General features: G+C 46.6%; 1 protein-coding gene across 1 annotated transcript; it reads right to left on the bottom strand.

Annotated features, from left to right (window-relative positions):
* Positions 1-239: 239 nt before the first annotated feature.
* On the bottom strand, positions 240-11247 carry LOC144102786 (uncharacterized). Its single transcript, XM_077635949.1, has 3 exons — positions 11107-11247; positions 9871-10021; positions 240-292 (listed from the first exon to the last, which is right to left on the bottom strand). Exons 1-3 carry the CDS (start codon positions 11245-11247, stop codon positions 240-242), a joined length of 345 nt encoding a protein of 114 aa, XP_077492075.1.
* Positions 11248-27044: the final 15797 nt, after the last annotated feature.

Below are 27044 nucleotides of genomic sequence, written 5' to 3'. Positions count from 1 at the left end.
CCTACCCTGAACTCGGTTTAAAACCACCGCCCGACAGCATGTACAAGCGCAAAAAAGGCACTTAGCTTCGGACGTATAGTAGCTGGAGCTTCGAAAAAAAGCGTCCTCCCCCGACGGCGTCACGAGCCAAAGCCCCAGGGTCAGCTTTTAGCGTCGCCTCGCGGCCAGTCTGCGCAATGTCATGGCGATCTCGGCGCCTATTGAAATCGAGCTGACGCTTCAGGCATGTACCTCAGGGCCTACATGCGCCAACTTTCGTTAACTTTCTGGCCGCTGAGGGCGCTCGGTTGACCTGTTGGGGACAGGGGACAAATGCAGGCAAGAGAACACGGATCTAGTTAAGTGTCTTAATGACGATAAAAAGCAGTTTGGAGAAGGCGCCAATATTATTCTATTGGGGGACATGAATGGCCACATCGAGGATCTGGATGGATACACAGATTATAATGGGAAGTTGATGCTAGACTTCCGTGAGCGACACAACCTATAAGTGTGAGGGACAAATCACGTGGGAATCCCGTAACAGGCAAACGACCATTGACTACTGCTTAATCTCGCAGGGGATGTATAGCAAGCTCGCAATGATGGAAATAGACGAAGAGGGGAAGTACAGCCTCGGTAGTGATCATAAGCGTATTAGTCTACAGTTTGGAGCCCTGCTCAAAAGAGAAATGAAGGGGAGTCGGAAAGAGTGCGGAAAATTAAATGACGAACAAATAGCGCAAATAACGGCGTGCATAGAGGAAGCAATAGAGACACATCCCATGGAAAAGTGGGATTATAATAAATTAGAACTCCTAATTAGTACAAAAATAAAACAAGTAAAAGGAGCAAAGCGCTGGAGAGGAAAGAGAAAGCCACGAAGTTGGCGGAACAAGGAAATTAGGGAGGCCATCGAACAACGACGGTTGGCATCACGGGAACACAGAGAAGCAAAGAGGGCGCAGTTATCTGAAGAGGAAATAGGCCGAAAATGGGAATCTTATAAAGTAATAGAATACTCGCAGAACTTCATAACGGGTTCAGAAGTGGTAGGCGCTTAGATGATTGCCTGTTCGTGCTTACCCAGCGCATAGAAATAGCTAAGGCGGAAAACAGACCTCTGTATTTAGCCTTCTTTGACATAAGCGGTGCGTATGACAACGTGAACAGGGAACTCCTGTGGAACATATTAAAGGGACACTGAGGAGAACCCTATCGAAATTTTTTCCTTAGCAATATCTGATAGTTCGGCATTTCGTGGCTTTGTTGACGCTTGTCCGGGAGCGAAATATGCATTTATGTCAAAGAAATTTGGATTCGAAGTTAAAAAATTTTTTCCCGCCGCTCCGATTCAAACTCGAGAACTCTTATGACGACACAGAACGGAGTGACGTGAAACGTGACGTAAACGGAGACTCCGTGATTTCTGGCAGCTAGCGGTGCGGTCTAGAAGCTGCCGAAATGAAAGCTACCGGCGCCGCACGTTGAAGGCATCTATCGGGGGTCTCCATCGTCGCTTCGTTTACGTTTGCACCGGCGTCTTGCCAGCGTTACGATGGATCCCGTTCCTGAACCCGACGACGTAGTTCTCGCAAGAACTCTGACCTGCATTTCAGCGACCTCAGCACCACAGAGCGTGCGATGCTTTTGAGGGAGCACGGTTAGGTTATGCGCCGGCGGGTGGTTTCCCCCTTCCTCAGAGAGCAGCCGTTGCAAACTAAATATCATAACCCCAGTGCGGGGAGTCGCAAGGGGCCAGGACAAGGTCGGCGCCTTGCGCCCATCGGAGGCTGGCCGGGGCTTTGGGGCCAACGGATTGTGGTTCCTAGAACGGCGCGGTTGCACGGCGCAGCAGGCGGCGTCGAGGTCTCCCACGGTTGCAAGGGCCAAGTTATTTATTTATTTTTTTTCCACAAAAAACAAATGGGTGCTCGAGGGCGGTCGCGTTTAAAGTCGGCGGCTTGAAACCAAAGCCGGCGCACGACGCTTCAACGGCTTCCGCTATATCCAACGGGTCCACTGGATCGGGCTCTCGCGCCAACTTGCATGTACCTTCCGATATGTACTGTGAATGGATTAAAATAGCCGAGCTCGAAAAGAACAGCTCCGCCCAACTGCCGCAGCTATTGATTATAACGCGCAACTCGCCGCGGAGCCAAATCAGTCTGGCCGGGCCGGCGGCGGCTGGCGCACTATGCGCGAAATAGATACATGCTCCGATCTCCCTGCCAGTGCGGTCAGAGTGCACCGAAGCCGCCGAACGCGTCGGCGGTCAAGCGCAGTTGGAGTATAGAGGGTCTCGCTTTGACCGACGTGACTTCGCCGTGCAGTGCGCGCGCGCGCCTCGCCGCAGCATAAACGCGCCTTAACAGAGCCTGCGCTTAACCGCTAACCAACGTATTCAGCGGCGGCATCCATGGAAGCCACTAAACCCCCCGCCCACTCACTGAATAAAAGAAAAGTCCGGTGCCGAGGTTCGGTTCGGAATCGAACCAGGGCCTTCGGCGTTTGAGGCGGAAACGCTACCGCTCCGCCACGACGGCGCATCTAGTGAATGCACTCTTCTGATGCAGAAATCTCCGCGCTTTCGCTAGGTATATCCTGGCCTAACAGAGCTAGGCCATCAGCAAATTTTCTGAACAGCCTTGTACCTTGTCTCCCGTCCCTAATAAACGATTTCCGTTAAGTAGTTTGAAGTTGACTGGTACAGCCGGGAATGTTTTGCCGGGCAAGCGTGCGAACACACAAGTGCTGCCTCGTACGATCACCGACCATGCATCGTGCCATCATAGCTTTTCATCGACCGTGGCGATCATCTGACAACCCTTAACAGGCTCCTTCAAAGGTTAACTAGCACTTGAAGCGGCACTTGGAGTTCCTCTGCTGTTCGGCGCTTGTAAATCGAAGCGCGTCAAAAACAAAACCACGGGGCACGCAAAGCTCATAGACGCGAAGCGCCATAACAAATCGAACTTTCCTGGCCGCCTGTGGTGCCGCCAAGCATCCGTTTTCTTTGCTTCCAACATTCAGGTTATCTTTTGCCTGCCTTCCTTGTGTGATAAAAGTGCACTATTGGTTTTAAAACAAAACTTACTTCAATATTGATCTGCGCAACCTACCTTTGTCAGCCTCAGAGATTCGCGAAACCAAGTAGGATGGAAAATTCCTCCAAGGTGGCGTCTCTTGTCCTATGGCGTCACCACGCTTGTACTTGCGAGATTGGCCTGTGGTGGCGATACCTGTATTTTGGTTCTTGCTATTTTCTACCTTACAAGAGCTTCGTTTTCAGTAAGAGCGGCGTTTTTGTGATCAGGAGCTGGTATTCTATCGATACAAGCCAACTTCAATTTCTCCTCAGTGTCCCTTTAAAAGGTGAAGGTGTCAGTCATGAGGTAATTAATTTTCTACAGGAAATATATCGAGAAAATGAAGTTGAAATAACATGGGAAGGAATTAAGAGTACAACAACTATCCAGATACACAAAGGATTAAGGCAAGGTTGTCCTCTATCACCGCTGCGGTTCATGTTTTATATAGTAAGTATGGAAAGAAGGCTACAAGGAAGCAATCTAGGTTATGATCTGTCATACACATTAGGCGGAAATGTTGTTGAGCAACGAATACCGGGTTTAATGTATGCGGACAACATTGTACTGTTAGCAGAAAGCCAGGAAGATTTGCAAACTTTGGTGAATTGCTGTGGGGACGAAGGAGACAGTCTAGGTTTCAGTTTTAGCGCAACTAAGTCAGGTGTGATGGTTTTCAACGGCACAACTTATCAGAAGCTTACAATACGAGGCCATGAAATACCCCGAGTAGCCGAATACAAATATCTCGGGGTATGGGTAAACAACGGGCATATGTACACGGAAAAGCACGAACAGTCTCTCATAGCAAAAGGGCGAAGAGATGCCAGGATAATGAAACATAGGGCATTGTGGGGGTACAACAGGTATGAAGTCCTCAGATGTATTGGAAAGGAAAAATGGTGCCGGGGCTTACTTTCGGGAATTCGGTTCTATGCTTAAGGGCTGCAGTTCAGTCGCGATTAGAAGTAAACCAGAGAACTGTCGGAAGATTAGCACGAGGTGCCTACGGGAAAACCACAAACGAGGCAGTACAGGGGGTATGGGCTGAACAACGTTCGAAGCACGGGAAACTCAGAGTAAAGTACTATATGAAGAACGCCTGAGGGAATTGGAGTAATAATAATAATAATTGGTTTTTGGAGGGAAAGGAAATGGCGCAGTATCTGTCTCATATATCGTTGGACACCTGAACCGCGCCGTAAGGGAAGGGACAAAGGAGGGAGTGAAAGAAAAAAAGGAAGAGAGGTGCCGTAGTGGAGGGCTCCGGAATAATTTCGACCACCTGGGGATCTTTAACGTGCACTGACATCGCACAGCACACGGGCGCCTTAGCGTTTTTCCTCCATAAAAACGCAGCCGCCGCGGTCGGGTTCGAACCCGGGAACTCCGGATCAGTAGTCGAGCGCCCTAACCATTGAGCCACCGCGGCGGGGCATGGATAAAGGAGGGAGCGAAAGAAGAATTAAAGGAAGGAAGAGGTGCCGTAGTGGAGGGCTCCGTAATAATTTCGACCACCTGGGGATCTTTAACGTGCACTGACAGCGCGCACAGCACACGGGCGCCTTAGCGTTTTGCCTCCATAAAAGCGCAGCTGCCGCGGTCGGGTTCGAACCCGGGATCTCCGGATCAGTAGCCGAGCGCCGCCCCAGCACACCAACCAGTTTTTGTCGCCGCTTGCGAGCCTGTAGCATGTATGCTATCTTGACGCTCATGTAAGCTGTAAACAATCTCCGACGATTCTAGAAAGTGAAGCAACAGCTCTGGCCATGAAATTGTTGATTTACAACTGAAGGCCCCATTTCAACAAGCAGCAAACCAGAATTGGCTCCCTTCTGGGACCAGCAGACCCCAGCTCAAAACCAGATCCTTCTGGGACCAGTAGATCCAAGCAAAACACCATTGGGTGCCCTACAGTGATCATTCCAACCAGCAGCAAACCATATCTACAGCTTCCTTCTGGGACCAGATGAAACCATTAGAAAGCAGATTCCTATTAACAAATTCTCACAGGGGGGGGGGGGGGGGACTTTTGCAGACTAAGATCTACAACACACAAGGTTTCAGTGTTTTCCGTTTCTTCTCACTATCCTCATACCCTTAATCAAGAACTGAATCCTTGTGAGGCAATAAAAACGTACACCTTATGCTGTCAGCGCAACAGAATGCTCAGCTAGAACAACTAATTTTTAGCACATCACCAATAGACTGCAGAATCTCTGCCGCAGCTTCGGCATGCAAGAGCGTTCGGCTGAACGCAAGTTTGTTTTCCAGGACGTTGACAAGATCGTAAAATGAGACTGACGAATGTAAAAGGCCTCCAAGGTCCAACTCGTTAGTTGCCTCAGCGGGAAGTTTTTTGGGATGTTGCCTTTATCACAGAGACATGCTGTTCTGCTGGGACTCCGGAAGTTTTTTTATTTTTCGAGTGGTGGGCAGGTCTTCGAGTTTTTAGTTGTTTGTCTGTTTATTCCATCTTTTATTTAAATATTTAATTATTTTATTTCGTTTTAATATCATATCTCGCTGTTCAAAAGTATATTGGTAATGCATATAAAACCTGAATTGAAATGGGCAACTTTACATATATATAAAAATGTACAGATGAGGAGTGATCGACTGCATTAAAAAAGTTTGTTCATACTTTTTCAATGCTAGTAATCATGCTCATGGACAGAGCTCAGTCAATTAGCCATTTCTGCTGGACATGATTGCTTTAGGTTACTGATATTAAACGTTTTAAGGCTGGGTATGAAGCGAACGAGCTCAGCCTCACTGTGCTTTACATTTATAACGTCCTGAAATCGAAGTGTTTGTCAGAAATCTGATCTGAGTGCAAGAAGTTGGAGACATGAGAGGGGCGGGGCACTGCCTTCTTTGGAGAAATGCTGGGCGGCAACCGCCCCCCCCCCCCCCCCTCCTGTTCCGGAGTCCCTTGAGCTTCTGCAGGCTTCACATTGAGTTGTCAAAACACTCTTCTTAGCCACATAGCCCGCAGTGCAATATATCAGCCGCGCATCGCTGTGTCGCTCAGCATAGCTGTGATGGCCTACAGCCACTTCCACTTTTTCCGCAGCCACTTTTGCTGTTGAAGGCATCTCGCCCTCGCATAAAAAAAAACGCTGCTATAGACACTCCAATACAGGTGACGAAACGAACTGAGGAGAGTTAACTGCTGGGCTAGTTGGTGTTGCATACTAAAAGAAAGATTTTGCGCCTAACACACACCACACACAGAAAGAAGACGACACCACGGGCGCACTGGTGTCGTCTTCTTTCTGTGTGTGGTGTGTGTTAGGCGCAAAATCTTTCTTTCAGTAGGAAACGAACTGAACTGACTAAAGCTGCAACGACGTGTACAAGGCCGACGCGGCTGAGCTTACCGCGCCGCTAGCTGCAGCGCCGCATTCCCCCTGGTGGCATTGGTGCGCAGAGGGGTCACGCGCGGCCGAGGGAAAGTGTCGCGATCTTCACACCTCCCTAGTCTGGCCACCCTATTCTTGTTGTGTTTGTGCTTCCATGTTTGTCTCCTGCCCCCTACTTAGCGCTGTTCCTTCACCATGCAATACCAACTAGCCCGTCAACTCGCTCTTCTGATTTTTCTCCTCTCACTGCCTCCCTGTGCATTTGTCCTGTCTTATTATTTTGAAACCTAGTAATGAAGGATGCAAATGATATTTCGTTAAATCCTAGCGGTGAATATTCTTTGCGCGCATGCATGCGGGAGACTTTCTGGCATTTTGCTAGGTGGTCGAAATTATTCCGGAGCCCTCCATTCCGGCACCTTTCTTCCTTTCTTCTTTCACTCCCTCATTTATCCCTTCCCTTACGGCGCGGTTCAGGTGTCTAACGATATATGAGACAGATACTGCGCCATTTCCTTTCCCCACAAAAAAAAAACAATTATTATTATTAGGCAATGGATGAATGATGAATACTCAAAGCGTAGATAACTGGCAAAGCTATTACATCCTTTAAGTAATATAACTTACGCCTTCTTAGTCTATAGGTAGGGTGCCTCAATGCCAGCGCCGGGGTGGAGACAACCCGCCATTATGAATCACATGGGATCAGCGGCGCTAGCGTTTGTAACGGCGCCGTTCATGCTCTCGGCGCGCTTCAAAGTGCTTTAACTTGAACGGCCTTTTGCAGCGGGAGCTACACTGGGCTACCAGTCGAGCATTTTACGGTACATGGGAGAGGCCAGTTGTGATTCAATATGGCGGCGTGGCTTAAGTTGTCTCCACCTTGAATGGCGGCGTTGGCATTGAGGCACCGTAGTCAATAGGTTAATTGTAGCGCCAAGCCGCCCGTAGCTGCCCTCACCTAGCGGCAAAAGGGATTGACTAGAACACGCGCGCCGGAGCAGTGCTCTAGTTCAGTAGGGTTTGCCTACAAGGGAAGTAGTGTGGGCATAGACAAAAACTGGCGCTCCGGTCGGGAGGGAAGGAATATTTAGATTAATAATAATAATAATAAATGGTTTTTGGGGAAAGGAAATGGCGCAGTATCTGTCTCATATATCGTTGGACACCTGAACCGCGCCGTAAGGGAAGGGATAAGGGAGGGAGTGAAAGAAGAAAGGAAAAAATGGGTGCCGTAGTGGAGGGCTCCGGAATAATTTCGACCACCTGGGGATCTTTAACGTGCACTGACATCGCACAGCACACGGGCGCCTTAGCGTTTTTCCTCCATAAAAACGCAGCCGCCGCGGTCGGGTTCGAACCCGGGAACTCCGGAAAATTAGAAAATTGGTTTTTGAGAAAAGGAAATGGCGCAGTATCGGTCTCACATATCACATATACGAAACAGTCTTAAAAACAGACTCACTGCCCCTCTCCTATTTCATGAAGGAAGGAAAAAGTGTCAGCCGTGAGCGGCGGGCATTTCGGTTTTTTGCGTCAGTGGCTGACAGAGTTTCTTACTATTAACTAGAGGGAAAGCTGGCGCCCGCCTATGGGTTTGTGCCACCATGGGCGCTCTAAGCATCATGGGGCGGAGAGCTACCGACTGCAGAACTATATTCTAGGCACTATAGCCGAACAACAACCTTTGGACAAAAATAATGAAGAAAAGAAACGTAGTTCGGTAATCAAGAATGTCCTAACATGCAATATTCTATCTATAAATTGCAACAAACTAGCAGAAAAGAATGAAATATAAAGTATGCCCAAATAAGCGATGGCTTGCTCTCTTATTGGATAAGTATTGCAAACAAAAGCCAATATTTGGTGCTTAGCAGGCGCATTTTTAAAATAAATATGTTTGCAAAGAAATGTTGTCGCTTTAACAATTCAAGCGGTTTTTTAATGGCACTTCAGAAACCAAAAACCTTTTATTGGCGTCATGTACGGTTGCGTTTTCGCTACTATGGCTTTTGCGCACTACTAAGGCGTTACTAAGATGTCATAGAGTTTCTTACTGTTAACTAGAGGGAAGGCTGGCGCCCGCCTATGGGAGTTCGCACGGAGCTTCCCCGAGACCACCTGTACCACCATGGGCGCTCTAAGCATCATGAGGCGGAGATCTAGCGAGTGCAGAACTTCAACTTTTGGCCAAAATATAATGAAAGAACAAACGGTGTTTGATAATCAATAATGCCTTAGCCTTTAATACGCTGTCTATGAATCGCAATAAACGAGCAGAAAAGCATGTAAATATAAAGTTTGCCCAAAATAAGCGATGGCTTGCTATCCTTGGCCAAGCATTGCAGACCACAAAAGGCAATTTTTCGTGCTTAACAGGCGCATTTTTAAAAAGAAATATGTTTTTGAAAAAGATGTCACTTCAACATTTTAAAAGGTTTTTTCCACAGCATTCCGGAAAACAAAAAACCTTTTATTGGCGTCGTGTGCTGTTGCGTTTTCGCTACTATAGGCAGTTTTAGTATAGCGTTTGCGTTTTTTGCGTACGCAACACGCAAGACGGTTGCGTACGCTAAATCCAAAGCGCGAACGACACTTTTAGTGACATTTCAGTAGACTACTTGGAGTATGAAATGCGGCTCCAACGGGAGTCGGAGCTACTACGATACCGTTCCCGCCACGGACTGCTGGACATAAATAACATTGAGAAGTCTTTTTTCAAGCAGCAGTTTCGATTTGAAAAAGACGACATCACTGAACTGCTATGTGCTCTGATGGTGCCGAACACCGTTACCAGTGCCCAGAATGTCAAGGTGCCCGGCCGCGAAGCACTCCGCCTCACCCTTCGTCGGCTGGCGTACCCCAATCGATGGTGCGACCCAGAGCGCATCTTCGGGAGGCACACTTCGGTCATGTCGAGCATAACGTCGAAAAAGCTCAACCACATCACGGCCAACTTCGGACACCTTTTGAAGTGTATCGATCGCTTCATGCAGAGACGCGACACATCAATAGCTAGGCCAGAAAATACCCCTGGTCCTTTATTACGCAAAGATTTATAGCTGCGACTGCAGCGAGGGAAAGGGAAAGGAAGAAGGGGCGTTGGCACGTTATCAGGCCGCTTGCTTGATAGCCATATCTGATACATCTTCTTTCCTCCGTGAAAAGATCAGTTTTGACAATGCTCTAAGAAATTTGCCGAAACTCGTGATCATAAGTCAGCCGTTTAGGTTCCAGACGTGGTCGGGTTGTCCTGCGTGGAATGGCTGGCATGCTTGATCCAGTAGCTGCACCTGATGCTGTGAGCTGAGTGCTTGTGGCAAGTCCATCAATTTCCGATAGTTCTGCTGCAAATGGCTTTAACTCTCCTTCAATCTTAGTTCCTTGTGCCACCTGCTCTAAGACTTTGCTCAAGTATGGATCCGCTAAAGTCTCACTTTGCAGGCGCCGTTTTGTTGGTGTGCTTACTATGCTTGAGAGGACCTGTACAGCATGAACGTCGACGTCTTCGGTTGACTCCAGGACGGCACGAAGGGCAGGAGCACGGGACAGCATGTCCGCCAACAGCAGGTCCTTGCCAGGAACAAACTGCAGTTCATAGTCGTAACGAAGAAGACGAATAAAGAAACGTTGCAGCCTTGGTGGCATATCTCCGATTGCCTTTTTCGCGATTGCCAGCAAAGGTCTGTGATCCGTTTCAATGACAACCCTGCGGCCATATACCAGCTGGTGAAACTTTTCGCATGCGAAAACAATGCCCAGGGTTTCTTTCTCGATTTGCGAGTGCCGTGTTTCGCTATCGGTGAGCGCTCGCGAAGCGTACATGACTGGGCGCCACTCACTGCCATGCTTCTGCAACAATGCTGCGCCTAACCCTAGCCAGGATGCGTCAGCCGAAATTTTGGTTTCTTTCTTCGCGTCGAAGAAGGCCAGCACAGGAGGCGTTAATGCTTCGCAGACCTCTTCCACTCACGCTCATGAGCCGAACTCCAGTCAAAAACGACGTTCTCCTTCACCAAATTGCGAAGTAGGGACGTTTTATCGCTCAGTCGAGGCACGTACTTGCGGAAATAGTTAACGACTCCAAGCATCCTGCGTACTGCATTTTTGTCATTAGGGTGTGGCATAGCCTGAATGCTTGAAATTAGATCAGAACTCGGCAGTATGCCATGTTCACTGATGACGTCTCCAAGAAATGTTATTTTCTTCACACCGAAGGCACACTTCTCACGGTTGAACGTAAGACCAGCTTCATCTGCCCTTCTCAGTGCTGCTCTCAAGCGCTCATCATGCTGCTGCTTGCTGTTGCCACAGATTAGCACGTCGTCAACATATACATGAACCCCTGGCAGGCCGTCGAAGATCTCTGCGAGCGTCTTCTGGAAGACCTCACTAGCAGACGAAATACCGAAAGGGAGCCGAAGGAATCGGTAGCGGCCGAACGGAGTCGCAAACGTGCATATCCGCGACGTAGCTTCATCTAACGGTATCTGGTGGAATCCGGAGGTGGCGTCAAGGCGGGAAAACAGTCGCGCCCCTGACAATTCTCACTCAATGTCGTCACGTCCCAGCATAGGGTAGTGCTCACGCATGATGTGCTTGTTAATTTCTCTTGGGTCCATGCACACCCGGAGGCTTCCATTCTTTTTGCGAACTATGACCAAGGGACTTACCCATTCGGTGGGCTCGTCTACCCTTTTGATGATAGACGCCTTCTCCATGCGGTTGAGCTCTTCACGTAGTGGTTCCCTTAGTGAGAAGGGTACCCTCCTAGCTGGGTGTACCACTGGAACCGCACCGGGCCGCAGGACCATCTTGTAGTTTCGTTTGACGCAGCCGGTTCCACTGAAAAGGTGCGGGGCCGTTTGCTCTGGTGTTTCATGCCCATTTTGCTTATTAACGGCATCGACAACTGTTGGGATGAGGCTAAATTGCAGGCACGTGTTAAAGCCAAGGATTGCTTGTCGGCCCTTTTTCACGATAAAAAAAATCCGTCTCGTGCTTGGCTTTGTTCAGGAGCAGTGATGCTGTGGCGACACCCACGTGCTTGATAACGCTGCCATTGTAGGCAGTAAGAACCGCGCAGGGGCGTTGTACTGCAGATGCGTCGAAAGATGCTGAGGGGAAGAAGGTTTGCCTGGGAGCCCGTGTCAACTTTGAAACTGATGACGCATCCGGCAATCTGGCCTTGCATTGTCCAATCTAGCCCTGCTTGCCTGTTGACACCACATATGCTGACGTCCAAAACTTGGAAGTTTTCATCGCTTTCTACCTCTTCCTGTACTTGGTTGACTTGGCGACTTCTGCAGCACAACGAGAAAAGATTCATTCTGTTGCAAGCGTAGCAGCGCTTCCCGTAAGCTGGACATTTTCGCGGCGCGTGCGCCTGGTTGCACTGCTTGCATCGAATCCGCCTTCCTTTACCAGGCTGGTTTCTTACGGCGTAGTCAATGTGGACGTCGTCTTTGGACCATGTAGCATTTTGCTGCGCGGCAATCTCCGCAGCCTTACACATCTCTTCTGCTTTCTGCATTGTGAGACTCTTATCTCGTAGCATTTTTTCTCTGAGCGGGGTACTATTAGTGCCGAAAACAATCTGGTCTCGTACCATGGATTCTTCAAGGCCACCAAAATTGCAGAGCTTAGCTTGCGTTCTGAGGTCTCGTGCAAAGGGCTCAAATGGCTCGGACTCACCTTGCCCCCGCATACGAAATACGTGCCTCTCGTAGACTTCGGTTTCTTTTTCGTCGAAGTAAGTGTCAAATTTCTTGAGCAGTGTGTCGTAATCATCTTTGGACTCATCTTTCGCGTAGCTGAAGTTGTTGTAGATGTCCAGTGCCTCGTCGCCGGCAGCGCTTAGAAGTATCGCTGCTTTGACCGCTGCTGACTTTGGGGTGGCGGTCGACGTCGCTGTCAGGAACAGTTGCAGCTTCTGCTTGAATATTAGCCAGTTTCTTCTGTCATTCCCAGTCAACTGAAGTGGTCCCGGCGGTTTCACGATGTCCATTGCTTCGGCTGCTTGAAAAATCGAGCTGGGCACACCGGGCCACTTCTGACACCATGTATCGATCGCTTCATGCAGAGACGCGACACATCAGTAGCTAGGCCAGAAAAGACCCCTGGTCCTTTATTACTCATAGATTTATAGCTGCGACTGCAGCGAGGGAAAGGGAAAGGAAGAAGGGGCGTTGGCACGTTATCAGGCCACTTGCTTGATAGCCATATCTGATACATGAAGGACATAAACAACCATGAATGGCTTTCCCCTCCCACTCTCAGGGAATTCGCTAATGTAAGTCAGTTTTATCACTCCAAAAATTATAAATATTGAAAACGTGTCAATAGTCCCACTCCATGATGTGAGGTCGTACAGTGAGCACATCACATCACGATATAGAAACCTTACACCTTAGCAGTGTGAGGTGTGTCACTATGGTGGGGGGGGGGGGGGTTGTGCATCAATGCACTGGTGTGCTCTGTCTTTGGGATGAAGCATAAGATCAGTCAGTATGGATCGGTGCATGCAATCTACCTGAGCCCAGAAAAATGGTTTATAACACAATTTCTGATTTCATCATGTAGGTTTCGATACCGCGGAGTGCTGTGCTAAAATTGTAAAAGCTCACATTTATGGTTTCTTATGGTCTGAAGCTTCATGTATGCACACAGTTATTGGTTAATCCTTTTTGTTGCTACAGGCTGTCAAAAACAAAGGTGCACCACTATCAAGCTGCATTGGATTCATTGATGGCACTACCCGTGCCATATGCTGTCCCAAAAGGAACCAGCAAGATTACTTTTCTGGGCACAAAAGAATGCACTGCGTAAAATACCAATCTTTGATGTGCCCAACTGGTATCGTGTGTCAACTGATGGGCCTTACCCAGGAAGACGGCATGATGCAGGTAAGGCACTGGGCTAGATTGCGCAATTATGCGTGTGTAATTTAGCTGCTGCAACGAGTGTCACAGCCTTGAAACACATGACCTTGAGAACAAAAACATGGAAACTATCATCCTGGAAGTTGCACTTAGCGACAGAGGTGAACCATGTTCCAAAGCCAGACTATGATTTAAGGAAGACTAAAAGCATCTTTCTACGACTGGTATGTCTGAAGGAACTTGAATGGTGACAAACTGTATCGGAAATCATTGAATGAAGCCATGACTCAGTGAAAAAATGTCATTTCACGCTTTGCAGAAGCCCCTGAAAAGTGTTAGCTTCATTTGTAATACTCTTAAATTTCAATAATTAAACATCACTTATACCCACAAGTGAATATGCCAGCTTTCTACCCTTCATAAGTCTGCTTTTTATGTTTTGCTTTCAGGACACAGGAAACACTAGCAGGTTGTGAACTTGACCATTTATCTGATTTTGTGCATCAGTTGGACACAGGTTCAATATTTATTTATTTATTATTCCTCAAATATCCCTAGGTAGGGGTTTGATATCTCAGGCACAGAGTAACAAAGTAAAGATATAAAAGGATGGAACGCTCACCATGCATCATAGAGGCATGCGTTTCATTGTGATTGTCAATGCTATGGTTTCATAGCATCCTCGCAAGGCTTTGTCATTGTTTCATTTTTTTAAAAATTCGGATGCCTGTACCTCTCCCTCCAAGCACACACACACGTGTGTGTGTGTGTTTGGAGGAAGAGGTACAGGCATCCGAATTAAAAAAAAATAAAGCATGTACACACACACATGCACTATACATATTGTTACAAGTTTATTTACAGGGGTGAGTCGACCTGAGCTTGATTCGTTAGCGCAAAATGGCGAGCTTCTTCCACGTCTCTTCACCTCTTCGTCGTCTCTTCAGCGTCATGTGACAATATTCTACCAAAGCTAGAGGCATATTGGGGGAGTAGCTTTTATTTATATACCTAGTTATCCTGGCCTCGCATGTCTCGTCTAGTGTTGAGAGCAAAGGTATTGCAAGGGTGCTATGTGCTTTGACTACATGAATGGCTCCAGTTTTAAGTTTCTGTGCACGCGCTTTTATGTGCGTTTTTGTGTTGCAGTAATACTGGAGGCAAGCGGTGCCTACTGCAAAATTGAAAAGCTTGCCAGCAAGGAAAACTTTGTTATCTACGGAGACCCGGCATATCCGCTGAAACCACTGTTGCTGAAGCCCTACGGGGGGGCCTTCCTGACACCCCGTCAGCAGGCCTTCAACCATAGAATGAGCCAAGTTCGGCTAGCTGTTGAATGGGGATTTGGGAAGGTCGCCGCAGGATTCGTGTTCTTAGATTTCAAAAAAAAAACCAAGAGCTTCTGAGGCAACAGGTGGCACAGATGTATAAAGCTGGGACTATTCTCAGCAACTGCCACACCTGCCTGTATGGCAGTCAGGTGTCTTCATACTTTGGCCTGTGCTCTCCATCGCTTAAGACTTACTTGACACCATCTGCTACATAAAATGCCACTTTAACCCCCTTCAAGCACTAATTAAACCTGCTGAGAGAACATACAGTCATGCCTCGTTAATACAGCCCCCGTTAATATGAACGACATGGATTATGGACAATTTTTCTGGGGACCACACTTTTTTGTGTTTATCCCTAATTAATATGGAAACTCGCTGTGTGGTAAATGAATGGGGGAAATTGCACAGAGCCCATTGGGGCCCACACACTCTTGTCATGTTAATATGCACGGCATTGGTACAGAATATCCAGTAACCAACTCAACGTTTCATTTTCGGCGTTCTGAGCGCAGCACATCACAGGAACATAAAGGAAAAGTGGAAATGGCTGACTGATGGCCTTTTTATTTTCTGGTTTCATGTTTTCATCTGGCCACGAGACGCCATCAAGAGCATACACAAATACACAGACCCCTAGGCGTATGAAGTGGCACATTATTTCGAGTATAATGGCATCCAGGATATTACACTTGGAAATCCCAAAACTGTGTCTAATTTCAGCTTCAATGACCACCATGATGCACACAAGCATACTTTAACCATAGCACGTTTTTTTATTTGCAATTCATTATTACATCAAGGGACTGTTTTGCTCGGGAACCGAAGTGTTCATATTAAAGAGGCACGACTGTAATAAGGTTTACCTTGCATCCGCATAACCTGCACATAGTGCTTGAAGGGGCTAAGTGAATGTGTCTTTTCCTCATCCGCAGCCATACTAATGAAGGTAATGAAAGTACACATCTTGCTCGTGAAATGAAGAGTGGTATAGAATAAAAACATTCATCTTCCATGATTGTCTTTGTGAATTTTATTTTCTTTTTAAGGAAGCATGCCAAGATAATACAGAAGAGCCTGCTTGTGCAGGACATTGCGCTTTTACATGGTTGTCATTGTTGACTACAGTTTTTCTAGTTTAGTAAGCAGGCGGTCCACAATGTTTAATACTGCCTGATGTTGGGCTGCAGATTGACGCCGTTCTTCTGCAAGCTGTTGGAGCAGTTACTCTTGCACCCTCCGCTGTGCTGCATGCTTGTCTGCTTTTCTGCTTGACTCTGTCTCCTTTAAACGCAGCTCAGTGAGGGCGCGCTCTCTCTCCCATGCCAGCCGGCTCTCCTCTAAAGCCAGCGTCGCGATTCGATCTTATTGTCATTTTCTTTAATTCAACATATCATGCCTCATCCTCTTTTCCAGAAACTCATAATCTATATAGTCTTTCTTTCTTTTACCTGCAGAGGACAATTCACAACACCAGTTAAGCATGCAACTAATGCAAATTGCATCACAGGAACTTCATGCACAAAACCTAACATTAACAAAGGCAGGTGAAACCACTGTGATTAACATAGCTAGTACACGAGTAACCCTTCGCATGTGAGGCTGATGTGAAATGGAATGCCTCACGAATCAGCACCACTCTCACGGAAAGGTCAGAAGAATGCGGACAAAAGACAGCAAAGAGTACAGCTCGTTTGCTGATATCACTCTTACTTTAAAAGTAACGATGCAAATGCTTTTCAGGTCATAGTGGTGATGTCTGCATGCCTCACTGTCTTTCACCTTCACGTCCCTGGTGTAATGGTGTTATTGCTTCTGAACAAAGAATCATTTACGTTTTTACCCTTCAATATAATGTATGGATTAAACAAGCAGCGCTTTCTCTTCCCCTTGATTTGTGTTGCAGTTTTGCTTCCAGGGCTTTTAGAAACGTGAACTGAGAGAAACTGATCCAAAATCCTTACAAATTTCAGTGTTTCTTTTCGACAATCAATAACATTCTGCAGAAGCAGAGGCTATATATTGTACTGTCTGAGTAATGCAGTTTCTGTCTCGAAAAGGCAAACAACATTCTTGTTGTCGAGCAAGATTTAGGGCGCAAGTATACATGTATGTGACTAGAATAATAATATTGATATTGGAGATGATAAAATAAAGCTCTTGAGTGGCGCACCTCTATGTTATGTAGCATATAATCCTCGCATTGATTACAGTCAACAGTGAATTGCTATACACCTGAGGAGCATGCACGAGTGCTTATTTCAATCAGTATTAAGGGCCGCATGGTGGGGGGAACCAGCTTGTGCCAATCACTTTTGTGCAGTCCATCCGTATTCAGCTATTGATGATTTGATTCTGGCAGATTAGGAGATGCTACATTTTTATTGGCACTTTCACTTCGCACAGTAGAGAAATGCAGGTAGTGAAAGATAACTCAGTCATTCATAAAGCTACGCCTCACAGCCCACCGCACAGAAATCCAAGCTTCTCTATGTTTCACTGCAGTTATGTGAACGCGTACCTACAATGCACCCTCTCGTGTAATAGATATAAATAACACTTAATCTTAATTTAATTCCGGTATAGCAATAGCAAGTGCTGCAAACCAGAAGTAATGAATGACAGCCAAGACTTTGGTGATTTAAAAATGTATTCTTGTTGTGAATTTTATTGTGAGGTGGTTATTTATACTTGTAGTATGTAGTTGTAGTTGTAATGTAACCCTTTGGAGTTTTGGTTTCTGGGAATGTTTATGCTACGAACCAGCTTGTGCCAATCACTTTTGTGCCACTAATGTGCCGAAAATGCCTCGCGTTGTTCATTTCTGTAAGTACACGTTTTGCAAAAGTATCAAATGTGTGGCCTTCGCTTACCGCGCTGCAGCTCACTTCGGGAAGCTGGCCGTGAGGAAGTACTGGCTTCACACGAATGCTGGCTTTCATAAGATGCATCAGCAGGCTGCCGATCACTGCTCCCGTCAGCGTCCGTTAAGCTGGCGCAAGAGACAAACTGCTCCAAGGGCCCCTCCTGCTGCAGATGCGTTTCCATCTTCGTCAATTACGAACAGCTGAACGTGTGACGCTGAGTCATCTTGGCTGCCTGAAGCGGTGTACAAAAATTCAAACACATTAATCAGCGCCGTCATGTAAATTTAACGACTCTGCGGGTGACCGCCCCAGTAAAAAAAAACCAATGGGTCCAGCTAGACACAATTGGTCAGCCAGTTGGGCTCATGAATCCAACTGGGTATTCAATTTGGTTTCCCTAGTCCCAGTTGGGCATTTTAATTGGTTCTGTGTTTCCAACTGGATTACCCAACTAGTTTGTGAGGTTCCAATTGGTTTTGGCACATCCAGTTGGATCGCCCAACTGGTACCATTTGAAACCAATTGGGCTCCCACTTGGATCCAAAAAAACCAATTGGAAGCTGATCTCCCAACTGGAAACTCCAATTGGTTCCAACTGGGCGATCCAATTGGAAAATCTAAGTGTAAGTCAATGATGTCCTTCATTCTGTATGTATATTTAACTGGCTATAAAACAGAACACCAGGCTAATATCTATTTTACAAGAACCTATAGGTTCTTGTAAAATAGATATTAGCCGTTTAATCTTGAAATATTTTCATCATTGGTTTTTTTTTTTTTTGACTGGGGCATACTTACATGATTGCAATATGCTGTCATCAGTGACATCCAATAAGAGGCTGTCCGCGGCAGAATCCCGAGCCCGTGCACCCGAGATGCGCTTTGCTGACGCTGAGGGTTCGGATCTTGCTGTCGAGCAGGAGCTTGCACGACGAGGGGCTCTAATTTTATGCCGGCCCTCCCTTGCTACGTCTATTAACTCTTGCAACAACTGTTCCCTTTCGCTGTACTGTTCTTCAGTTCCAGACCTGTGTGTCAACCAAGAGAACGCTTTGAAACTTTGCACTCTACCCTTTTCGACTATCTTTTCATGCAATCGAAATAACTTACTTGCGCAGGTTCACACGATCGTTGGCCGCGTACTGGCTCAGCAGCAGCTCAGCTCGTTCGCGCACAGCGCGAGCTGTGAACGCCTTCGCAGAATACTCGCTCAGAGTTCTTGCGATTTTGGCCCACTTGAGCGGATTCGCGAATGGGTTGCATTCGCGAACCTCGCGCAGGAGCTCTATGTCATCCGCCACCGAAAAACGCGCGAAGCTGGCGGCCATGGTCCCAACACGTGTGTGAAACCGAAACTTCTAGCCACACAAAATTGACACAAATGGCCGTTGCCATGACGACAGTGTAAACAGAGTGTTAGGCTTACAGGCTTGAAAATAGACTGCTATCTCAAAATTACCGACAACTTATCATATATAACATTGTGTGCGAGTGAGATAACAAGAAGCGGAAGCGAATGGAACCAATTTACAGCCAGTTGAGCGCCGAATTACGCAACGACGAGGTATTTTAGAACCGAAGCGGGCAAGCAGGGTGCCGCCATATTGCCTCCGCAAAGCCCGCAAAGCCCCGCAAAGACGATACGCTATTTCCAAAAAATTGCGTGCGTACGCTAAACGCTAAGCTTCCTTTAGCGTTCTGCGCATGCGCATTCTACATACGCTATTTTATTGCGTACGCAAAGGTTTTGCGTACCCTATACTAAAACTGCCTTATGTCTCTTGCCCACTACATTTGCGCCGTAGTCGTCTGCGCGCGGAGCTCGCCGTGGATACAGAATGCGACTTCTCAGTAACGCCACTCTGTGTTCTTGAAAAAAACCTACTGTCTCGCACCACGTAGCTCATCGCCCCATGATGCTTTGCGCGCCCATGGAGGTCCAGGTGCAGCGCCGCCAGCTTTCCCTCTAGTTAATAGTAAGAAACTCTATATGAAAGATGTCCCGTTGCGTCCAAGGCGCAGATAGCGCAGACAACTTTGGCGCAAACGTAGTGCATAAAAGCCATAGTTGTGAAAACGCAACCGAAGTGCCCTTAAAAAACCTTTTAAAGTGTTGAAGCGACGAAGTTTAAAAAAAAACATATTCCTTTATAAGTATGCGCCTGTTAAGCACGAAATGATGGCTTTTTTTGTCTGCAATACTTGGCCAATAGGTGGCGCCCAATCTGAACGGGCCGCAAGGCATGCTGGGAACTCCGACTTCCGGGTCGTTCGGCGAGATGTGTGTGTACAGCGCTTTGCTTGAAATGCAAAACTGGCAAGCTTGAATTCGGCTCTCCATGTATTAATACGCGCGAATGAAGCCGTAAAAAATCAGGATGCTGTACGTGCATTATTATGTCCGCGGCCGACGTTCCGTATTTGAATTACTGGCGAAAAAGCGTTGCAAGTGCGAACATTTCGGCGTGCGTCGTCTGTTCGCGCAGAAGTTTAAGACGCTTCATTCATTCGCTAAAAAGTTATCCTGTTACTATTATCATGCGGCTGCTACATTGATCTCTAATATATGTTAGGGTACATATTTCCGAGAGGTTTCACGCTAGCAGGCACTGAATATATGGACTATCAGCAACCGTAGCCTAGCATTACGTACGAGCGCACTACTGCGCACATTGTAGCAGAGTGGCTGCGATGGCGAAGAGCTTGCATCATGCAAATCCTCGTAGTTCAGGTATTTTTTCTACACCAGCCGCGGTGGCCTAGTGGTTAGCGCACTCGGCTACCGAGTCGGAGGACCCGCGGGCTCAATCCGGGACGCGGCGGCCGCGTTCCGAAGGAGGCGAAGCGCGAAAGGCGCCCGTGTGCCGTGCAATAGAACCCGTCTAGACTAATCCGGAGCCCTTCACTACGGCGTCCCTCATTCTCCATGTAGCGCGTCTATAGACGTGACACCAAACAATTTACAATATTTTGTGATTTTCTAGTCTTTACAAAGCTTTCACGTGCACTGCATCGGAGGGTTTCTTGCCACGCGTTAGCACCGGAGCTGTTATTGCCTGCAAGCAAGGTAGACCGGCCACGTCTTATTTGCTGCGCTTAAATTGGCACGTGCGGTGCGTTGAGCTCCTTCCAAAAGTCTGTACTTAACAATGCCACACAACCTTGGCAAAGGTGCACAATCTGTTTTGCTGCCGATTAATGTTCTAATGTTCTTGCATAACAAATGTATTGCATTTTCAGCCCTAATGTATTCTTTCTCCCAGTTCGAATTGCACCGAGCATGCGCCGAGAATTTGTGGCTGAAAACCTCTACTAATGTCCGTCAAGGGCATGGATAGGCAAGCGGCATAGCAGCTATTCCAGCACTGAGAGAGGTGCACCCATTTACTGAGGCTTTGGTACGTGCAGAAAAAACCCACTCACACACGAGATTAATCACGCATAGTTTTGCACTGCAATGCATTTCACAGCCTGCATGGTGGTGTGGGACCTTACATGCCATTTACTTGCAGCTCAGAATGTTAAGAATTCCTGTGCTTAATTTTCCCCAATGCTGGTTGCTGCATTATGTAGATGAAAAAAGAAGTACTAGAATAAATGCTTTGTTTTATGGCACCTCTTGAATTTTCACTAGGTTCAGAAAGTAAATCAATGTGGCTTCCCATCAAGTCAGATCCCGTAGCCATTTTGCTGTCGTGAGCTTAGTGCTCAGAGCCTAGTCTCAGAAGAACCACCAGCCAATGTACGGATAGATATCACCAATGGCGGGTACCTCAGCTGTTGATGATTATGTACAGAAATGTGGAAGTATAAAACTTATGCATAGTATGCAAAGTGTTCAAGGTAAGGTAGGCAAGGAATAACACAAGCAGCTAGGCAGAAGATTAGCTTTCCTTGTGTTCCTTTTAATGAAAACCTCAAGCCAAAGCAAAGCATCAAAGCCTGTTGCACAGCTTTGCTACAGGCACCAGAACATAAACGTAGTCAGGCAAAAAGACTAAACAGAAAGCACACCGCAGCCACAAACAGAAATAACTCTTCACATAGGCAGCTTTACTCTTGAACTGCAAAATGAGAAAGTTCATCGACTGTCAATTGCTAACTCTTCTTGTCATGTGGGTAATAACGACTGATATAACCTTTGTCTTACAAAAACTCTGCAGGCACTTTTTATACAGCACAGCAAGTAATAAATGAGTTTAATGCAGGAGATATGAGCGACAAATAGTAAATTATAATAAATAGCATGATATAGCATTAAAAATCATGCTTCGGCTTCTCCAGCACACACAGAAGCTTGATCGGAGCTTTCAGCATTTTTTACAAGTTCCTTTGATTATGTATTCTGCAATGTTGAACTAAAGGCATTCCCACCCATTTTTAGTTTTAGCGTGAACACTGTGGTATAACTTGTATGTTAATTGACTTTGGTAAACCATCCCTACGACACTAGTGGTACCGAAAAATCTGGAATGTCTGTGAACACAAAATGTTCCTTAACTTTTTAAAAGTAGCATTTTTATAGCATGTTTATTACTCTTTATGCGTGCGGATCATTGACCCGGCCGACCACCAGACCAGCCTTTGTCGTTCTGTCAGCATTCTGCACTTCTTTAGTCACCAACGTCACTCTGAATTAATAAGTCAACCATTCAGTGCAATATTCCAACATGCATTGCAAGCATGCAATGCATCACACGTAAGCTAGAGATGCAGACATTTATCTACTTCACATGCATGTTCAGCACCTACACAGTTTTCAAATAATAGTTTGCTGCGCAGCGACAGTTCTGTATTATAACATTTGTCTCAGATGTCAATTCTCCTATGTGCTGCACGTAGTGAAAGGGGATAAACAGCTAAAGTATGTAGGCTGCTATATATTTTTTTTAAAGTTCGGTTATCTTGAAGTGAAGGTTCTCATAAATTACTGCCTCAGAGTATGAAAAGAATGGTGGCGAATAATTCTTAACACTTTTTAATGTGATCAACTTGTCTGTCACCCTCCCTCTCCGCACACAGGAATGAAGAAACATTACTCCAACATGCAGGTCTTCGCAAACGGGGAACTTTAACCTAACAGCTCGCGTATAATTTTTTCATACCTGCTGCGTGCACATGTGGACTGGTCTGCTGGGGAAACCATGTTTCACTTTCGGCATGAAATTGGCAAATATATTCTCATAAAACAATTTATAAATCCTAAAAGTGCTCGTAAACATATACTGCGACAAGCAATGCCGGGCAACGGGACCCCGCCGTGGGCGGTGTCGCCGTTTCGGCAGCTAACGATTGCGATCGCATAGGCCTGAAGTGTTAGCTCTGAATTCCAGCAACTCGCATGCAGCACAAGTTTCTGACGAATAAATCGCTCTGTCCTTTAACATCTTGTCGAGCTGTTGTGACGCAGGCCGAACAGAGCATATCTGCACACCTACGCCGTCATGCGAGACTGGCTGTGGCCGAAGTTGTCCTAGATAGAAATTGGTGCTCCTCAAGGAGAGAAAAGTCTACTTAACCAAATTCCCGAATTTCCACAACACTCTGAAACGTTTACCACCAACAAAATGCTCGAAGCTAAGCCAAGCGTTGTCCGTGGAGCTCGTAGCAGGCAGTCTGCCAACGGATCGCAACGGCGTACTGTTTTCGCCGTTCAATACTTGACGGCACTCGGAACATGTTGCATTCCAATGCAGTGAAGTGGTTGCAGTTTGAGGCAGCGCACAACACCATTTTTTCAGCGATGTGAGCGTTGGTATTCGCCGTGAGGCAATGTCCGCCGTAGTTTGGGCACCACCTGTGGGTGAGGAAGCCATCGCTTATTTTGGGCAAACTTTATATATACGTGCTTTTCTGCTCGTTTGTTGCAATTTATAGATAAAATATTGAATGTTAGGACATCCTTGATTATCAAACAACGTTTGTTTTTCATTATTTTTTGGACAAAAGTTGTGCTTCTGCAGTCGGTAGCTTTCCTCCCCGTGATGCTTAGAGCGCCCATGGTGGCTCAGGTAGTCTCGGGGAAGCACCATGCAAACTCCCATACATAGAGTTTCTTACTATTAACTAGAGGGAAAGCTGGCGCCCGCCTATGGGAGTTTGCGTGGAGCTTCCCCTCGAGACCACCTGGGCCGCCACGGGCGCTCTAAGCATCCGGAGAGCTACCGACTGCAGAACCACAACTTTTGGCCAAAAAAGAATGAAACAAACGTTGTTCGATAATCAAGAATGTCCTGACATTCAATATTGTGCCTATAAATTGCAACAAATGACCAGAAAATCATGTAAATATAAAGTTGGCCTAAAATAAGCGATGGCTTGCTCTCCTATTGGCCAAGTATTGCAGACAACAAAAGCTAATATTTCGTGCTTATAACAGGCACATTTTTAAAAAGAAATAGGTGTTAAAAACATTTTGTCGCCTCAACTCTTTAATACGTTTTTTAATGGCACTTCGGAAACCAAACACCATTTATTCGCGCCGTGTGCTGCTGCGTTTTCGCTACTACGGCTTTTGCGCGCTACGTTTGCGCCAAAGTCGTCTGCGCTGTGGACGGAAAGGGGCATCTCAGTCGTGTCACTCTCTGTTCCTGAAAAAAAACGACCTCCCCGCACCAAGTAGCTCATTGCCCCATGATGCTTTGAGCGCCCATGGGGGTTCAGGTGCAGCGTCGCCAGCTTTCCCTCTACTTAATAGTAATGGTGTCTTCGACTGGTCGCTTTAGATCGCTCTAGAGCGCTCTGAGAGGCGCCCGCACATTCGGCTGGTCGAAACCGGCCGCTCTGACTACATTCGGCTGGTTCTTTCTGAGCGCTCGCCTCCAGTTCAGAGCGCTCTGACGCGCTCTGAGAAAAAAGTCGGAGCGGCTTCGAGATGAGTCCACGTGGCAAAGCCACTTCAGCCATTTTGCGAAAGTGGTGCGAGGCCTCGGCGTCCCCTGCGCGTAGACAGAAGCAAGTGTAGGCTTTTGACGCAGTAGTAGAGTCCTTGCTGTGTTGTGTTTTGCGGGTGCCACGCTGTGTGAGGCAAATGTCCAAGAGACGCCGGATAACTACGCTAGGAATGCGGTCTGTGCTGCTGTCGCATGGCAACAGCGATTCCAGCAGCAGCTCAGACGAGGACGACAGTGCTATCCACAAGGCGATGTTCGAAAAATGAGCGTCCCGTGGGGCGGAAAGTCGGGGTAGCGATCGATACAGGCTAAGCGGCGACCGCGATGCAAACTGTGCGTGCTGTGTGCGACCACGTGCTGCTATAGGTATCCGACGCAGGAGAATTTAATATGCATGAAAAAGGCAAGAGCGAAAGCCAGATGTATCCGCCGCAGTGCCGCCAAAACTTCTCGGCAATATTGCGTGTCTTAAACAGGTCAACAACGTCAAAACATATTTGGGAGAAAATTCGAAGGGTCGCAAAAGTAAAAACAGCGCTAATTTTTACTCAAAAATACCTTGTGTCATGGCGCTCCTTGGCCATAGATGCCTTTTGCTCCATAAAAGTCTATAATCATCATGCAAGCGACGTAATGAAATTTACAAAGTATGCGTAGTCATAGCCGCGACACATAATCGTTATGAAGCATAGCATGACTCAGCACTTAAGTAATGTAAGGTGCACAGAGGTTGTACAAAGTTTGCTTAGTCATGCCTCGTAGCCGTGACTCGACATTTTGCAACATATTTTGCAACTTTAACGATTTCGCGTTCTCGCTTAAGTGTGTCTGCAGATTTTTTTTTTGGGTATCTTAGCTCCTCCATAAACGACACTTTTTATAATTAAACTGGCCACTGCAGGAAAAAAACTGCTATCCTAGCAGCAAGACTCGGTGCTAGAAGCCTTGCTTATGCTCTGTTGCGTGTACCTGCGATGTCTTGACAGAAATGCACTTGATATCTCCGTCACAACCGTAACGTCCTTGTAGCACTCGGTGCTACAGGCCTTGCTTATGCTCAGTTGCGTGCACCTGCGATGTCTTGGCAGAACTGCACTTCATATCCATCACAACCGCAACGTGACGCAGGTACGCGCATACAGGACACACGACACTGTCGGGGCATGCACTGGCTTAGCAGTGCTGAAGCAATCGCAGTTGCAACACGCAGAAGTGTGCAGAAGGAATGCCCAGTGTTATTCTAGCTTCTGAAAGTCAACAAAGCTGCCGTGAATTTGTGGTCCAAGGACAGGGTCACGTAAAAAGTTGCCGTGCAGGAATAAGCTTCGCAGAGGTAGACTATGTAACAGTCCGTGTAATCAGTTAACCTAGTATATTAAACAGTACTTAAAGAATGTTAAAGAATAAACATGTTTGCAGTCTTATTCTTTCCCTCATTTTTCAACAGTCGCTTGATACAGGCTCCGTTCCACATGAGTGGCGAATTGGGAAGGTGATTCCAGTTTTTAAGAAAGGTGACAGATCATCCCCAGGTAATTATCGACCCGTTTCGCTTACCAATGTATGCTCTAAGATCATGGAACACGTCATTTACTCTAATGTTGCCACATTTCTAACATCGGTCAACTTTTTTCATCCTAACCAACACGGATACCGGAAAGACCACTCATGTGAAACCCAACTAGCTTTGTTCCTGCATGACATTCATTCCTATCTTGACCACAATATCCCAACTGATGCGCTATTTCTAGATTTCGAGAAAGCTTTCGATAAAGTGCCCCATTCCCACCTTTTACTTAAAATGTCCCTGTTAAACATTCATCCTAGTGTCTTGAACTGGATTCGAAGCTTTTTAACGACCGCATGCAATTTGTTTCCGCTAATGGCTTCTCATCATCTTACACGTTCTTTCAGGAGTACCCCAAGGCACAGTTCTTGGCCCCTTGCTCTTTCTAATATACATTAACAATTTGCCTTCCACAGTAACATCTAGCATCCGCCTTTTCGCGGACGATTGCGTACTCTACCGCCCCATAACTAACGCCGAGGATGCTTACATCCTCCAAAATGACCTGGATAACATACAGCAGTGGTGCACTACGTGGCTAATGTCCCTAAATACTACAAAGACTGTGCAAATTTCTTTTCACCGCCGCCGAAATTATACTCCGCCTACTTATAAAATTAACGATACTGCCATTATTTCCGCTAACTCTTTTAAGTATCTTGGTATTAACCTCGCTAGTGACTTATCATGGTCCTGCCACATTAACCACATAATAAACTCATCAAATCGAGCAATTGGGTATCTCCGGCGTAAACTGCGCATGACACCTTCTTCCTTAAAATTACTAGCTTATAAAACATTTGTTCGACCTAAACTTGAATACGCTTGCGCAATATTTGACCCCCATCAGTCTAACCTTACCTAGCCTTTGAATCTGTTCAGAATCGGGCCACTCGCTTTATACTTTCAAACTACTCGCGATACTCTAGCATATCAGCCTTGAAGTTCCAACTAAAACTTCCTTCTCTCGCTTCCCGTCGCCGAATTTCACTTCTCTGCCTTTATTACAGGTTTTTCCATTGTTCACCCCGTGACAGCAAGCTCATTCTACCAGTACGTCGAACAACCCGCA

The sequence above is a fragment of the Amblyomma americanum genome, chromosome 8, assembly GCF_052857255.1.
Source record: "Amblyomma americanum isolate KBUSLIRL-KWMA chromosome 8, ASM5285725v1, whole genome shotgun sequence".
NCBI lineage: Eukaryota > Metazoa > Arthropoda > Arachnida > Ixodida > Ixodidae > Amblyomma > Amblyomma americanum.
Note: the sequence above shows the minus strand (reverse complement) of the source record. Positions and strands in the feature narration are given on the sequence as shown.